Source organism: Argopecten irradians, chromosome 7 (genome assembly GCF_041381155.1).
Source record: "Argopecten irradians isolate NY chromosome 7, Ai_NY, whole genome shotgun sequence".
Classification (NCBI taxonomy): domain Eukaryota; kingdom Metazoa; phylum Mollusca; class Bivalvia; order Pectinida; family Pectinidae; genus Argopecten; species Argopecten irradians.
Genome location: NC_091140.1, coordinates 38,612,263 through 38,630,259, shown reverse-complemented (window position 1 = coordinate 38,630,259; position 17,997 = coordinate 38,612,263). Strand labels below are relative to the sequence as shown.

The window sequence follows — 17,997 nt, the reverse complement described above, 5'->3', positions numbered from 1 at the left end:
TGCGCATCCCTCTTATTCACATTATAAAATATCTAAGCATATTCTACAGAATATAGTTCTTCTGCAAGATTTGCAAATGGTTTGAGAATCGTGTAATGTTAATGAGATATATATGTTTCAGCTAGCTGAAATTTAGTAATTCGAACCCTGATTTTTTATATGTCATTATTCAAATTTCCGAAGTTCAACTTATTCAAAATTATGAAGGTATGTAAGGGATTCCTACTCAAGGTGTATACATCCGATAAACTCAAGGTGATCCCTCATGATCCCTAGAGAGGTCGACATTTTAAAATCCTCCAATTTAAATGAAAGTTCTGAGTGATTTAAACTGACCTCAAAATTACTGTCATTATCGGCCACTTTAGCAGGATCCTTTCTAACACACGCCTGGCCATGGATTGGTCTGGTTTAATAGTAGGTCATTTCTCTACCGCATCAGAAATATTGGGAAAATTGTCACGTTTTAGTAATTCAAATTAAATAGATACATGTATTTAGTAAGAATCGTCACTAAAACCACCTTATTTTACCCCTTTTATTCAGAAGGGACAAGATGAAAGTCATTTTACACTTAAGAATTGTCATGCTTCATGTATTCCTTACATGAATGCATCTCATCACATAAAACACAAACAAAGGTAATTCTATGTTGTCATTGTCTACATTTGATTTGTCATGTTTAAATACACATAATTAGAATTACCTGACCTCATAGACAAAGGCAAAAAAAATGGCTTAAAAATGATAAGAGCGCAACTCTCTGCGCGGCCGAAGGCCGCGTAGAGCGAAGCTCTACTAATATAACCATAACACGTGTGTGAGCATATAGATTCCAATACATTCCAGTACCCCTTGGACTTTGAAATTGTGTCCCGCGGGAAAAGTCTCGCGCCTCCATGTAGGCAGCCATGTTTTAATTCTCGTTATCAGCACGACGAGATTTGAAATTTCTGTACTAGACTAAATGTGTTATGAGTATACACTTTAAAATTACTGAAGTTGTTTTAATTTACACATATACAAGAAGAACGCAATAAATGTACTGGTCCAATATATACTGCATATGTTCTCAAGCGCACGGCACCGTCAGCAGTGACGTCACAAAACCTGACGCCAAAGATGACGGCACAGATTCGCGCGTATTTTTGATAGCATGGTATGTTGCCAAGTTTTCTCAGCATCTGATAAAAACAAGATTGAAGTATATTGAACTATTCCATTTGGATTATTTTGAATTCTTTCTAACTATCGATAGTTATGTGCATTTCAGTGAAATATTTTATTGTTGATCTCGTAGAAAAATATAGACAATATAAAGTTATGATGTTATAATCTTTTACATGTAGCTGCGCTCTTCTGAGGCTTTGCCTTAAATTCATATTAATTGTACTGTCAGTCAGAGATAACCTAAAATTGTACAATATTTTAGAGAGAGAGAATAAACGGCTTCGATTCAATTCTGTATCCCACAAATTGTATAGTGTGAAGTTTATACCTCATGTGTTGGAAAACTCAGGGGTGAGGGGGGTTACGATTCCAATTTTGTAATCATGGTTTTTACATGTTTCAAAAAACCACAAAAATAAAACCTGTCCGAAATTGACTACTGCAAAACAATTCCAAAACATTAATTGTAAATTAAAAATATATAAACGTTTGTATAGTGAATAGCTATGCTTTACATAATTAAAGCATGTGCTTTATTTTGCTATTTTCTTACAAATCCGCTGTTCACTGACCAACTCTTCATTTTCGGTTCCGGTTCCAATACTTGTAATACAGCCTAGTGGACAATCACTGTGCGGTACTGTTAATGTCATCCTACGTACCACCTGGAATGGACAGTCACTGCCTAGCAACTTCAATGTCATTCTAAATACCGCCGGTGGACAGTTCCTACCCGGCAACTCCAATGTCAACCTAAATACCGCCTGGAGTGGACAGTTCCTACCCGGCAACTCCAATGTCAACCTAAATACCGCCTGGAGTGGACCGTCACTTCCCGGTAACTTCATTGTCATCCTAAATACCGCCTGGAGTGGACCGTCACTGCCCGTTAACTCCATTGTCATCCTAAATTCCGTCTGAAGTTGGCCTTCACTGTCCGGCACCTAACTTTTTAGATTATGCTTATATCTATCGGATAAAGAATGAATTTAAATACCGTGGTTAGTTGATTGATTTGATGGAACCTGCCCTGCTAGAGTTCTGTACAAAACTACAATATTTTGTAAACTGATACTGTTGAAGTTAGATATGCCTTAAACGGGTTATTTGGTAATATTCACAAGAGCAAACCAGTATTATGTTTATTATGTAATTGCTGCTGAGTAACCTAAAATTCCTCTTGATTAGTAAACATTCAGATTATGGCATATAAATTGTAATTAATCAAATATGCAATGGTTTCATCATGTGCATTTTCAAAAATGAGGTTACATTTGCGAGTAGAAGAGAGGTGACCGAGTGGTTAAAACGTCTCGACATATTACCACAGACCCTCCACCTCTAGGTCCCGGGTTCGAATCCCATGTGGGGCAGTTGCCATATACTGACTGCTGGTCGGTGGTTTTCCTCTACATGCGTAGACCTAGTAATTAGGGTATCTAGGCCCTATAGGCTATGGATTGACTAGTGAGGTCCAATAGGTTCGATAACTTACCTCTATGTTTCTTCTTTACCGTTTCGGATTTCCTCTCGTTAGATATTTTCTTTGTGCGTGGGCCCACCACTTCAAACCACGTGATTCCCGACAGTGATACCCGACAGTCCATTATACAGTGGAGAAAAGACAACAGCATACATTAAGGAGTAGTTGCATAATACAAAATTACACATATTAATTACGGATGTTTTATTCTAATATGATATCTTTCTTTCTAATATCTTTAGTTTATTAATTAAACAAATAAGAATAATATATAATTAATCATTAATATCACGACGAGGGTCACAAAATTAAAAATGCGCTCGCTATATTGGTAAAACGCCCAGATTCAATACACAAGTTACATGTATGTACCGATAACCTTATTTTTGTTAATTGGTAAATCTGTAAAACAAATTGATGTGTCGATATAATTGAGTTTTTATTCATATAGATGACAAAAATAGACGAGCTATATCATTAATTCTATTCTTTGATATATTATTTGTAAAGCAATTAAAGAAACAACTGTATGCTGTTTTACTGAAACCATGACTGTACAATATACCTCAAGATGTTCTACCAAATTAAATATATTGCTCGGTTTTGGTAAATTCAATAAAATAGAATATGCATTTTTCACATTACAGTTATTAGATTTTATTATTGTAACGAATGTTCTATCCTACGATGGTTTATGTTAAAGAAAAGGGGAAAATAATTAATTTAAAATAAGTCATTACATATAGCAAGTGATTTTTTTAATTTTAAGAGATCCAAAATTCAAACTGCAGCGTTATAGCCCCCCTAGACTTCAGATGGGCAATTTAGTGCACTTAACATGTATGCAATTATGAACCAAATAAATTAAAAAGTGTATTTATATTTTGAAAACATCGCAAATACAGTCTTTCGCCTTTGTTCAGTCAACATTTAAATTGGATTTTGAAAAGAATTTAAGTTGTTTTATACTGTATCGACTCACATTATATGCACAATGGATTTTGTAAAATGAGTCATAAAAAAGCGGAAGTGTAATTCGGATGAGTGATCAGCAATCACAGGAGTCTGAGATCTAAACACGGTCCATGAACACTATGGCGGGTCCAAATTGACATACATGTAAATTGTAACGTATTCTCATACTCCTGTTTATACAAGGAGGAAGAATAATTCGGATGAATGAACAGGTATGTCTCAGCATTAACAATTACACTCTTGTTCGGAAAGTATCCCCGTCAGAGTACAGCACAGTAGTAGTTATCGATGCACCCCTTCTAGCCAGCAGATGACAAGGCTCACAGAAGGAAAATGTTTTTGGAATTCGTGATAGTTTTCGCGCAAATATTACTGAATTCTGCCACAGGTAGTATTCATTTTCAAAATTGAATCTGTAATTTGTAAGAAAAATGTTTAATTCAATTCTGCTAGTAATGTTTTATGTATTTTCCTGGTACTAGAGAAAGTTATTTCACTGGCGTTTTCGAATTCTGCAGCAAGTTAAGTTATTTTAAACTATTTGAATATCTGTACATTTTGAGTACATTTATTTTTTCAGATCTGGATTATCACATGATTATGTACGGGCCGGAGGCTAATGAGGGATATGTTACTCTTGTTAATGGCACTGTTTCGTATACAATGTGTTACGATGGTTGGGATGATGAAAATGCAGCCGTGGTATGCAGAATGCTTGGATATACTAGGTAAGTGTTTCACATCACAAATAGTTCAAAAAATGAAAGCAAACCAGCTTGGTTATACTAGATAAGAAGTGGTTCACATCACAAATATCTCAAAGAATAAAAGCAAACCTGCTTGGGTATACTAGGTAAGTTGTTCTTGAGCTATGTTATAACATATAAATACACACTGTTTATACATCTTCAGGAAACATAAAATAGTATTAGTTCTAATAGAAGATTTAATAGCTGAAGAACTCCAGGATTTATAAGATAGGAATGTGATGTGTAAATAATCTTGTCATAAAAATTTTATCATATCAATATGTTATATGGGCTCAGGGCCCAGTTTTATGAACATCCCTTAACTTTAAGGAATACCTGAACTTAAGTATTCTTCATATGACAGCATTACTTTTAAGGCAGACTCCTTAACTTAAAATCTCATCCTTAACTTATGTAATGCTTTCCTATGATGAATTTTAAGTTAAGAAGTTCATTACAGTTAAGGAATGTTCTTGAAACTGGGCCCAGAAATAGAATATTTTGTATGCAAGAATTGTTTCTGTATATCACATTTAAACCAAACCACAACATTGACTGATGATTTAAAAAAAAAAAAAAAAAAAAAAAAAAAAAGGCAGTAAAGTTTTTTATTTTAAATCGTATAAATCAGTAATAATCATACCAATTCATAGTGCAAAATTCAAAACTCGTGAATTTCTACAAAAAGATATGGCATGAATGACTTAAAAATCTAACACGTTTGAAATATTGATTGCGTTTAATTAATCTCTGTCAATGGAGGTTGGCAAGGCGGAGTTGTTCCCTTCGCTTTATTGACATCATCGTGGGCTTTGTTGTTTTTTTCGGCGTTATGACTCAGGAGTCGACGTCTTCTAATGTCCGTTTACGGTAAATTTTGATTCTCTGTACATTAGGAACAGAGAAAAGTCAGCGAAAAAGGTAAATCTGAAAATTGAGAAGTAGTATGATATCACGTTCAAGTGGATGCGATACCAACATATGGGATTTACAAAAGGGTTGATATCAGTAGTAAACATATGATAAAGCCACAAAGTAAACAAAACATAACGTGTGAAAGTGAAGGTGTACGTGCTGGGAATATTCGCCGTAGTCACCTTTGCACAAACAATCTTGTAGAAAATTGTTTCAGTGAAAGCTGATATTTAATGATTATGCCTTGTTAAGGAAACTGCGATGCATATTTGTTATAATTAGTCTACAAGCAGCCAATCTTCGTCAAAAAGGAAGTTTAATTCGCTCTGTTAACTACTCAAGGTGCCCCTAGGACAATAAGCAATGTCCTCACATTCTCTCCGTATTGAGTTCATTCTTCTACGCAGTACAGAATCCCATTATCTCGCTCTTCCCCATTAGAAATTATACCAAAAGGCAAACTCAATTAACGTATTTGAAATACAACTTCCACCATACCGCTGCTCCATTGCTTTAAAATAGCTTCAGATTAAAATTATATTCAAATAGTTCGAGTTATACATTCAACATTCAACAAACTTCCAACACCTGATAAAATACCGTTTGAAACAGATAAAAAGATATGTTTGGGCCTTGTTGACTGAATGGTGCAGTGATGTCACGAAACATTATCACTCACCCTCCATCTCTGGGTAGCTAGTTAGATACCCATGTCAAGTATTGGCTAGGTACTGACCGTAGTTCGATGGTGTCATTCGGGTAGCTGGCTTTTCCGTCACTTCCTGAATCCCGATATGTCATCAAATCACGCTATTTAGTAACAGCAAGTAAAAGGAAATTAAGTTAATAACAGTACCTGGTATTAATCATTTGTCGATCTAGTACGGAACGACACAGCTGCATAGTTCAAATACTCTGTATGGATTTGAAATTTCATTATAAGAAATATGGGTTTATCATTGTAAAATGTGATCTTATACATGTATGGTAACATAGGATTTCACTCTCAATCGATTTTATTGACAAATGTCAAAGTAATAAGACATATGGCATTGTCTATATAGGTCTTCTATTTATGTTTCCTCTCTGTTTTACCAAGAAGACAGTTATTAGTTGACGCCGGATTGCATGGTTAGCGTCTAGCGACATTAATGTATCAGATAACTGTATATCACTGATATATCTTAATAGAACAGTTCGTACGCCTTTTGAACACACTTACAGGGTGGTTGCAAATATGTGGCGAGTGGTTGTGCTACATTGTAAAAGAAAACCGATGTAAAACTAACAAAAGTAACTATATCAAAATATACGTGAAAACACTGGCATGTTTTCCAAACAAGTGTTAGATAATGGCCCTTTTAAGATGTTTTCAAGCTAATGTTGAAAATATAAAACAAACTACCTACCGACCGATTTTGTTTCAACTTTGTATATCGGAAGTACCTAGTTTGTAGACTAAAATACTACTTTTTACTTTCTGAATTTTAAAAAGACACAAAGAGCTTAAAATTGAATCTTTTTTACTGCAAATTATTTTCATAAGTAATATGTATAGCTTATTCAACTGCAAGATCCGCACAAATATGTTGGTTTACAGGATAAAGATTCTGTTTCAGTGTTGGGGCTATTGCTGTCCACAACGTTACAACCGCCAATCCCGACTTAATATGGCCCCATCAATTTGATTGTGATGGAAGTGAGACGTCCCTTCATAACTGTCCAACAAGTGAAATCAAAAATGTAACAGAATGCGTAAATTACGGGTCACCCGGAGTATTCTGTTCAAAGGGTATGTGAATGGTTCAAATGCTTTTATATTTCACTACTTTGTAAGAATTCAAGAAATCAATGATATATACTTTTATGGCAATAATCATGTAGCAGTCATAAATGTTTCCAGTGAGTAACTGTTAGATTGTCCTACCACGTCACATATTTGTATACGAAGAAAAGACAGGGCCGCTGTGGCCAAGTGGTTTTAGGATGCCCCGACGTATTACCACAAGCCCTCCACCTCTGGTTTGCGGATTCGAATTCCATGTGGGGCAGGTGCGGGTACTCCGGCTTTCCTCGACCAACAAACCTGGCATGTCTTTAAATGACCCTGGCTGTTAAAGGGACGATTCCGATTCAGTCTAAGAGTACATTAAAATTTGCACATATCGGAAACACACCAGTTCTTATAGAAATTAGATTAGTTGGTTTTACTGTGATATGGCAGAAAAACCCACTGTAGTGAAATGAATGTGAAATGTTCATACTTGCTTACTGTCCGCCATTCCACGGTGTTCGGATGTCTTGTCTTGTCTTGGCCCTTGCCAGTGTAGTAATACTCAAATCGCTCTTACAGTAGTGTATTTACCTTATTAGATGCATGTTCTTGTCTAAAAACAATTTCATCAACTCCTCAGTGGGTAAAGCGTACATGGTGTACCTGCTTAATCGTATTGATCAACGATTTGGAATTTCAACAATATCAATCAAAATACTTAACAATGTCGTGAGTTTTGTCAATATTTCTTGTTATTTGTTTCATAAGGAATGTAGAACAATACATTTATGTCATATTTTCATGGTAATATAACAGAAAAAGCCACACTGAATTATCTCTCTGATAAGACTAATAAAACTAAAGCAAACCAAAAGTATAGATTATTAACGATATCAGATAATTAAGTTTTCCGAGCGTTGGTATGCAGGAGGGCAATTTCTAAATATCATTCAACCTTTTGTCTAGGAAAAATTACACTATTTTGGTGACTGTTATGTCCCAACCATAAAATTGGAATTAATAGAATCTTACATGGGTCTGGCAAATGGACAGGGATTTCTACCACACCTAACAGGGTTATCCTGATTTTTTTTAATATGGGAGAAAAATAAAAGTGAAGGATTGAGATATCCCTGTCCACTTGACAGTCCCATGTAAGATTATTTTTCTCCAATATTAAAAAAAACAGATTAGGAATAATGTTTATAGTGTTGACAATTAATGGCGCCCTCAACAATAATCTCCGTATGTATCAATGACGTCATTATCAAGCGCGTGTGAGCTGTCTTTCCCTACCCATGTAAAAGAGTTTTTTCCCTAAAAGAGTTTTTTCCTAGCAACCGCGGGATAACCCTGTCCGGAATGGGAGAATTACTTGTCATTGCCCATTCCTTTCGGTCCCATCGCGCTGCGACCTTTAAGGTATCATTAAGGCACAAGGTCGGTAACACATATATATTTCATTATGTATTTAATTACATAATCTACGATATCTATTTTTTGACATTATTATTTTGATTAGAACCAGTGCCAGATGATTTCTTTCTTCTGTCCTTTGTTGGCACCATTGCCAGAATGGACCGTGTGTCGGAGAGTTTAACCATAGTCCTGTCAGTCAACATAACACGTGTAATCGCCATCGATTATGATCCCACCGAGCAGTACATATACTGGACAGATATAACGCTGGATCATATAGCAAGATGTGACCTTAACGGAGGGGAGATAACTGTCATATACCAAACAGGATCAGGTACATTCTCGAAAGGACTTTGACATTTATTACCAATTAACCATCATACAAACAAAATGTCGATTAAATCAGAGTGTGTATTATCAGACATTTATACTATTTAGATATTTGGCATAACAAAGGAATTGTAACAAGGAGTGCAGAACTTTGTTACTTATAAGACAGGGATGTCTGTTTGGGCTAATATCACGTTTCAGCGGATAAAAAACTAATTTTACTGCGCACTGAAATGTCACTGGATGTTTAAATGTATAAAATATCTGACCAATTCGAATTCAATAAATGTTTCTTTTTTTATTGTGCCTTCTTTTTTAAATAACTTTATTTTGCTAATAATAAGGGCAAAGCCAAGGGCACGAAGTGCGTAGCACATCCATGAAAAGATAAGAAAACCCCTATCTTCAAAATTCAATTCTACATATACTGACAGCTTTAGTTTGCGGTCGCCATTTTTACCCAATGTAAAAGCTCATATAAGCAATCATCATTCGAAAGAGGTTCAGTGCTAACGATCTTTATTTGCAAGCGTTTAAGTGATTTGAACCACCTTCCAATATAATCAGCTGACCAAAAAAGGAATATCTGTTACGGAAATAAAATTTCTTTGTTCTCAACTGGGGGTTTGAGAAAAGGAGTGTATTCATACATTAATTAAAAAATAAACAGAAAAAACGGCTCCATAATTTCCATAAATTGCACGTTTTAACATTGCATGATTAATTGTTTATATTAGATGTGAAGTTTATTTTAAAAACATGAATAAATGTTAATTGAAAAGTTAACTTCAATGCGTTTAAGTAAAGAAAAATAATTGTTTGTCTTACTCCATCAGTACGTCATTAGAGTATGTTTATTTGATAGATGTAATTTGTGTGAAATGAAAGTTTCATTTATGTATGGTGTACGGACATTATACTCACTTTTGCTTTGAATGAATTACAGAATCTGTGATGGACGGTATTGCTGTTGACAGCGCATCAAGACTAATATTTTACACGGATACTGGTTATGACGAAATAGGTGTGATTGACATGCGCACATTAAATAGAACAGTTTTATTCAATTCATCATTAGAAGAACCTCGGAAGATAATATTTGACTCCAATACAAGGTGTTTATATTTCTTTGTCAATCAACCGATCGGTCACTTTTTTATGTGATCGATCAATTGACCAATCTATCCATTGATCCGCATCTATTATCTTTATTATATTTTATATCTATTTTATTTTTATTTATTTCAAAAAAATATCAAATACTACATATATTGCACTAATGATTTAACGTTTAAAATCATGTGTCAATGCTTCATATTTCATGACAAACAGGGAGATCTTCTGGTCCGACTGGGGAACAAACGCCACAATCGAACGAGCGAACTACGACGGATCTGGCCGTGAGGTTATTGTCGATTCCGGAATTATCTGGCCAAATGGTCTAGTATTAGATGGTAAATGTTGCATTTTTTTTAATTGAACCATTTATTGTAATCGAACTTTCATTCGCGTGCAATTTACTTTCATGAATTTCGCGGTCGCTTAAGTTTAACACCGCTAATTAATTGATCTGGTGGTGAAGTGGTTAAGCCACGCGTCTTTCACCTTGCCGGCCCGGGTTCGATCACCGGTACGGACAGGAAAATGTCAGTAATCACCTTCTGATCACGTGGGTTTTTTTTTCTCCTTGCACTTCAGTTTCCTCCCACCTCGCGCGCTTTCATCCAGCTATCGAAAGTGATTTGTATAAGTTGTATATAACTTGTTTTGCAATTGATGTAAAATAAAAACAGTTTAAGTTCAATTAACTGAAACGCCACTTTGTATACTAATTGGGAATCCCATTAAATGTTTAAATTCGCGAATGTTTATCTCTGTGAAGAAAAACAAAACCGCGAAATTCAACAGGAGCGGAAGAATCTTGGTTGTCACTACATGGTTTTATTCTTATTTCAAAGCTTTAAATGAAAATGGCTATTCATCAGTTTCAGAAATGCCTCCGTGTTTTTGTTTTTGTTTCAACTATAAATCTTAAAATCAATCAAATGCAGCAATAACAGGCTTCACATTACATATATTTTACACAATAGCATATTTTATTTTTCGTTGGAAGGGGACCATCTGTATTGGTGCGATGCATATCTCGATGTCGTAGAAAGAATAGGACGGGATTTGACTGGACGAATAATGCTCTACTCGACAGGTCTCGTACACTGTTTTGACTTCGTCCTGGTTGACGAATATTTCTATTGCAATGATTGGAGCTCAGAGTAAGTAATCTGTAAAGAGTCAATTGAAAGAGATTGTGGCTTAACTTAAACTTAGTCTACATTCGATGAGTCTAGAACGCTTACTGTCCATGTAAAGCTTTTAAAAAGTTTTCTTATTTTCCATTAGTCTCATAAAATACGAGTCTATTTTATTAACATTTGCATTTACGACAACAATCTATTAAACGTAGATTTTTTTTATATTTTGAAATAAATAAGTTTCATAACAACTGAGAATGTTTTCTTTGCTAAAGTTGAACAAGGTCTTCTACCGATTAGAGATTTGTAAACCAATGCTTCATATGGATTGCGCATTTTTAGCTTTCCTTTGACAAATACGCATTAATATTAGAAATATTTCAAGCATATGAACAGACCTTAATGTAGTTTTATCATTGCAGCAACATAATTAGATTTGAAAAGAATGGAAGTGATATATCTCCATATGGTCCACGACTTCAACAACGTTGGGGCTTAACCCATTATCGAAAAGGTACATATGTCGTTTATCTATTTACCTATTTTTTTTATAAATCTGAAATTAATTCTATGTTTCCCATCTAAAGGCCGTATGGCAATCTGTAAATAAAAGTTCAATAATGTAAAAGATGTAGTTTTTACTATGCTATCGTTGATGATTCTGCTTCATTGCTATCAATAATTGATGCTAATTAGTTTTATCATTTTCCATTAAAACACGTGATACATTTCATTTTTCAAGTACCTTAGATTGAATTTTACTGTTATTGATGTTCTTGATTGTTTTATGTATTGACGTATTGTACATGATTTCATGTTTATTCATTACTAATATAAATGCAATTTACTTATATATTTATTCATATATACTAAACCATATTTATAACCATGTCATACTAATAATGCACAAACACCTGCAAGTCACATCCAAAGTTTAAGGTCGGTATAAGTATTTGGTCAGTATATGTCCATATGATGCAAATTCAACTAATTAAGGTAGGTAGCGGTTTTTGTTTTTTGTTTTCTTGAAAGCAATATTTCATGTTCTTTTGGATACTAAAAGTATTATGTGCATGTGTCTATAGTAGTTTGCATAAAAGAATACTATATATATTTTCGTTGTATTTATATACAAGTATGTTGATATTTTCAATTACCGTTATTTTTTCTTCATCTTACTATGACGAATCAGAGATAAAGTTAAATGGCTTGACCGCTTAACAAACTATATTTGGGAAAAAAACTTTTCTCGTTTACGATTTCTTATTTAAAAAATTAGAATTTCAAAAATGAAACAATTTACCAGTTGATACATAGATGATAAAAATCAAAACTCCTGTAATTGTTATACATGTAGCATTCCTTTAACAAGTGATTTACAAGCGCTTATTGTCATTATTTTTTTTTATAAATTACTGAAAAATGAGGGCTGAGATAACAATATCATCTTTATGTGATGAACACAAAATTGACAAGTGAGATACATTGGTATACTTATCTCAGATACTACACTAATTTAAAGTTTGGATTGAGTTTAGAATCCTCCTAGACCGGATGAGGTAAACTGACATCTCTGTGTGAAAATGGATACGGAGGGCTGTCTAAGCTACGATACAGCAATTAAAGGTACAAATGCGGTTTACATGAATCAAACAAATACCGGCATAACTTTATCTCTTGCAATATGCTTATATTCATTCTCATAATTATGCTTATATTCATCCTCATTTTAAATACTTTAAGCGAATCGAAGCATTGCCCAAACACTAAATGCCCCTTCAGGGAGAGGGCTTATATAGGCATAGCCTGCTGCCCAATCCCTATTAAATCTAACGATTTAATAAAAATATTTTGAAATGAAACTAAATGCCTCTTTCATGATCCAATTTGATGTCGTTACGTGTAGTTATTCAACGCCTTAATGGTGTGTTTGTTCAATTTCTGGATATGCCGTAAATTGCTCTATGTTCGCGTCACAATTTTCCACGTGATCATTATTTTCAACAGAAACGAATACATCAATTCGCGATCTATTTGTCAATGTACATTCATACATACGATCCGCAATTATAATTTGCGAAATATTTGAATTTGCGTTTGAGCTCTCACGCGAAATTGCGCAACACTTACGAAAGGAAAATTCTGTTTTTGCATATTACAGAGTTAGCTCCCATACAGGTAGGTATCTATAATTACGTCATTATTTTGTGAGCGCAATTCACGTCGTTTTCTCCGAAACGTATGACGTTATGATCGCAAACACATGACGTCACAATCAATATACCTACCCGCAATGGCAGATAACTTAATATGCAAAAACAGAATACCGAAGTTTACATTCGGATAGATATAAAATGTGAAAATTCGTCAGATTGTCTGGAACACTTACATGTTTATGAGTCGATATTTGTTAATTTCTGAAAGAATAATTCAGTTTTGTATGATATTTGTGGTAATTCTATCGTATATGGATTGTTTATTTGGGGCGAGTGAAAATCTACATTTCTAACTTGCTAAAATAATCCACATTATATTTATTATCGATCATTATTTTATTTCCCTTTGAAAATTATACTCGTAATTGATGAAAAATAGTTAAATGACTTTTATTTTTACATTTACAGACCATTCGGAGAGAAGAACTGACTTAATGGCATAGGAATCGACAGATGTCAACAATCGTCATCATTGTGAGGATTGAAAAACTGTGTAATCAATTACACTCGTCATTAAATGAATGAAATGGAAATCATAATGTAAAATTATTTTCATTTGTCGATTTTATTTCCTCTTTTTGGTTCTATCGTTGTTGTTATGTGTTGTCTGCTACGGTGTCCCAATTGTGTCGGCTGCTTCAATGTTATGGTTTTGTACACAAGAGCAATTGTAAAATCATTATATTTCGTATGGGTCAAATTTTCGTAGCTTTCGTTAATTGAGTAAAATCATCTCATGAATGTCCCAGCGAAACAAATATCTGTTATATACAATTAAAAGACCACTTCGTCTTTTCCGAGTTATTCGACTGCTTTAATTAAGAGCCAATGAAAAAGTGAAATTGCATATTCAAAGATAATTGAGCCCAACGAAAATAAATGATTTCACAGACACCCAAAGTAAAAATTGTATATTATTTGTAGAACTGTCATATCATCGGCAATAAACAATAGCTTAATGGGTAGGTATAGCCCTAACAGGTAAAAGGTAACCATTCGACCAAGTGTCTATTTCATGATCAGTGGGCCTATAACACATTTACATGTAGTGGCCAAATGTTTCATTGAATAACAAGGAGCCAGTAATATTTCTTCTCAGTCAATTTTGGGGATGAAAAATATGATTTCGTATTCGGATTGAGTCCATTGGACGGATATAAATCAGTTTCAAATACAATTTAAAGAGCATTTATCAATCTTTTTTGCATCCGTTTAATTCAAACGAATCAAATTCAAAATAATCTTAACCAGCTGCGAGTCACGTAGTTTCATACACTGTCCAGTGGATATAGCGTTACAATTGTTCATGCAGGCCCATTGCATGATCGTAAAAGCGACTTATTTTATCTTTTCTTTCTAAATGCCACGTACTTTATTCTTGATAGCATTTTCTACACTGCCTCACTGTTGACCCTACCTATCGTTTTTGCACCAGTGAGGAAGGGTATTGGTTATAAGACTCAGTCGATAAAAATGTTATTTTATGCTCCTGTATAACGCTCAGCATAAAGGAGTTCGACGACGGATTTACACATCAACGTCTCTATTTACTTAAAAATGTATTTTCGTGTGTGATAACACAATGGAATGGACAAAGTTTCCGCGATTACATGAACATACCACAGTCTCCCAAAACACCCAATAAAACACCTTACAATATCCATTGAATACAGAGGAGGCCTTCCTTAAATCACATTAATTGTTAATAGGAATACCTGTTAAATACCTGTTAAATTTATCTAACAAATACCTATTGTATTAATAGAATCGTATTAATACACAGTGCAAAGGGACTACTTTCGAGATAAAATTAGTGATTCCCTGATCAGTTTGTACTTCTCTTTCTTAAATAAGCGTTTAAAAAGAAATGAAATAATAACGATTAAGTTGTTGAAAATCGCCAAATTGTTCACATTTTGACAGGAGGTAAAATATAAAACAATATATATATGAGGTTTTTAATACAAATATGAGATAATAATGAAAAGACAAACAACAATATAACTTACTTTATCTCAAGCGTCATTATAACAATGAACTAAAGATAACATTATTCTCATAGTATGTTGTTACGAAACTGAAATAACGAGAAATAAATAACTGACTTTGACCTAATGTCATATAACAATGAACTAAAGACTAAAGATACTGCACATTGTCATAGCATGTTGTAATGAACGGCTATTAGATTTAGGACTGCCAACCCTAGAATACAGACGTCTCAGGAGTGATTTGGTGGAAGTTTATAAAACTCTGAACGACATAGACAAATGTGATTAAAATCAATTACTTCCCCGAAGTCATACACAAACAAGAGGACATAGTAATCAAAGTGCCAAGGCCACTCATAGATGCTGTGAATGAAGGACTCAAACAAAGGAATAAAGAAATATAGAATTTAGTAAACTATACATAAGTGTGCAGTGTTGAATTTCGGAGTTTAATAAAAAAAAATATTTACGATATACCGTATTTATTTTATGATATTTGAAGTTTTTCAAGAACAATAAGTTGAATAACTTATTATCCTGAAATAACTGTAATAAATTTTATTTCTAAATTATTTTTGAAATAACGATTTCAACACCAATGAAACCGTTCAGAATCTGAGTATCATTTTTTATAATTCTTTCTAAATTGCTAAATTATCAATTTCATCAATGTCTCTTCAAATACAAGAAAAATAATAAGTCAACATTTTTGTATCTTAATATCCACTTAACATTGAAGAATATTTTCGGAAAAATATAACATTTAGAAATATTACCATTTCCGGATATATTTTGGTTTCCTTTTTAGGAAATTAACATGGGTTGCTTTGACGACTTTTGACTAATAAATCATGGCCAAATACTTTTGTCATATAAAAGGTACATTATTTCATTACGTATATCACTCGGATTTCTTTTAAATTCACAAGAACGCTAGCCGTTAACATCAAGAAAACTTCATGTGATGTATCGGACTTTAGCAAGTCTTCGTAAGCCTAACAGTAACTGGTTGGCGAGATATTATCGTGCAGAACATTTATCGTGAGTTTTGCTTTGCCGACATTTGACTTGAAATAAAACATGGCCATATACGTTTGTCAACTAAAGGGTACATTACTTGGTTACTTATAACAGTCAAATTTCTTTTGAATTCATAAGAAACGCTATCATCAAGAAAACTTCCTGCAATACATCGGACTTTAGCAAGTCTTCATAAGGCTACCGTACATTACACGGCAATGTAAGTTCATTTGTCACTTTAAGTTGCTCGTACATAAATGGATCTATATTATCATTATATTTTGTAAGTTTATGTTGATAGATTTGGTACTTTTTCCCTTTCAATATACCGTAGTTGTCGATAAACAAAAGACAGAACTCCCAGTGACAGATCAAGGGAGGAGGCACGTACTCAAAACTATTAACTTTTACTGCGCAATAATATCTCATATATAGTTCGTCAATACAACCAACACAAAAAAAACTTTATAATCGTTATAAGAACTTTCTTTTGCAGTTACCTCCTAACATTTGATTACAATAATCAATCATTAGCATGAAATACGTAAAATTTAAATAAACATACACAATCCAAAATCCAACGAAAGTCTGTCGCGGAGGAAGACAGTGAAGAAGGCGTTGTTCGTGATTTTCGGGAGACCAGTGTTCTCGGAGTAATACAAATATCATAGAGTCCCAACTGAACACTTAAAACACTCCATCCATTGTGTATATGTATGTACAAATTCTATGTCTGTAGTTTTGAATATTGGGATTTTATTTTTTCATACCATCAAGTATTACGTAAAATGAACAAAACAACTTTTAATTTTCATCGCGGAGTGGTTTCATTGTTTTGATGTGCACAGGCTCTCCGAGCGTACCTAAGAATGCTGTTTCACAGCATCAAAAAAACTTGTGAAGGGTCGTTCCAGGCTTATCATCATGAAAAAATAGTTTTTCACAACGAGTAGTAAACCATTTGAATTCTCTACCTGAAAGTGTCATTTCATTAGAAACCCTAAACCGGTTTAAGTCCAGACTAAACAGCCATTGGAAATCCAAGCACAAATGGTTCAGCCCGGCCTGCTATGAGAACAATACACAATGGGTCAGAGATGCCTACGGCATATTTAAAGACCTTGACGACATGTAACAGGAACCATAAATGATAAAATATAGATAAATTTCTGACCTTAGCGTCATTATAACAACAGACTACATCCTGTTACACGAGGTCATACAATTGTTGAGGACCTGTTTACAATGAACCTACACGATGACCTAAGTACAGCAGTTCATTGTGTACAACAGTCCTTAAGTGTGAAGTTATATACACAACATTATATCCTACAACACTGCGTGTGCAAAGTTAAAATCACGACACACAATCACAATTAGTCCCATATATTTTATCTTTCACTGTCATTTTCTTAAGAACGTCAATATCATAAAGATCATGATAAGAAATTTACTGAGAAAGGGATGATACCCTTGCACGATAAAGTAGTCCACTCGGCGGTAGCCCACAGTTATACCGAAAGGAATGCTCCTCTTACACGATAAGAGATAAAGTATACGAGAAATATCTCCTCCGACGGAGGTACACGTAGCCCACAGTTATACTGAGAAATGGAATTCTCCTCTTACACGATAAAGTAGTCCCAACGGAGGTAGCCCACAGTTATACCGAGAAAGGAATGCTCTCTTACACGATAAAGTAGTCC

At 34.1% G+C, this 17,997-nt stretch overlaps 1 protein-coding gene across 2 annotated transcripts; it reads left to right on the top strand.

The window, feature by feature from the left end:
• The first annotated feature begins 3,701 nt into the window (after positions 1 to 3,701).
• Positions 3,702 to 13,829, top strand: LOC138328379 (low-density lipoprotein receptor-related protein 6-like). Of its 2 annotated transcripts, none has more exons than XM_069275165.1 (9): positions 3,702 to 3,840; positions 4,209 to 4,356; positions 6,912 to 7,084; positions 8,589 to 8,819; positions 9,762 to 9,930; positions 10,148 to 10,269; positions 10,929 to 11,085; positions 11,487 to 12,690; positions 13,689 to 13,829. In XM_069275165.1, exons 2-8 carry the CDS (start codon positions 4,223 to 4,225, stop codon positions 11,647 to 11,649), a joined length of 1,149 nt encoding a protein of 382 aa, XP_069131266.1. In that variant the 5' UTR covers positions 3,702 to 3,840; positions 4,209 to 4,222; the 3' UTR covers positions 11,650 to 12,690; positions 13,689 to 13,829. The 2 variants fall into 2 exon arrangements, with proteins under 2 accessions (XP_069131266.1, XP_069131265.1); XM_069275164.1 differs by lacking the exon at positions 3,702 to 3,840 and adding an exon at positions 3,855 to 4,016.
• The last annotated feature ends 4,168 nt before the right edge of the window (positions 13,830 to 17,997 follow it).

Excerpts from the sequence above, each read along its gene's own strand:
- LOC138328379 (XM_069275164.1), top strand. The coding sequence starts at position 3,962 with ATGTTTTTGGAATTCGTGATAGTTTTCGCGCAAATATTACTGAATTCT. Across the intron at positions 4,017-4,208 it reads ATTACTGAATTCTGCCACAG|ATCTGGATTATCACATGATT; the intron begins GTAGTATTCATT and ends TTATTTTTTCAG. Across the intron at positions 10,270-10,928 it reads AAATGGTCTAGTATTAGATG|GGGACCATCTGTATTGGTGC; the intron begins GTAAATGTTGCA and ends TTTCGTTGGAAG.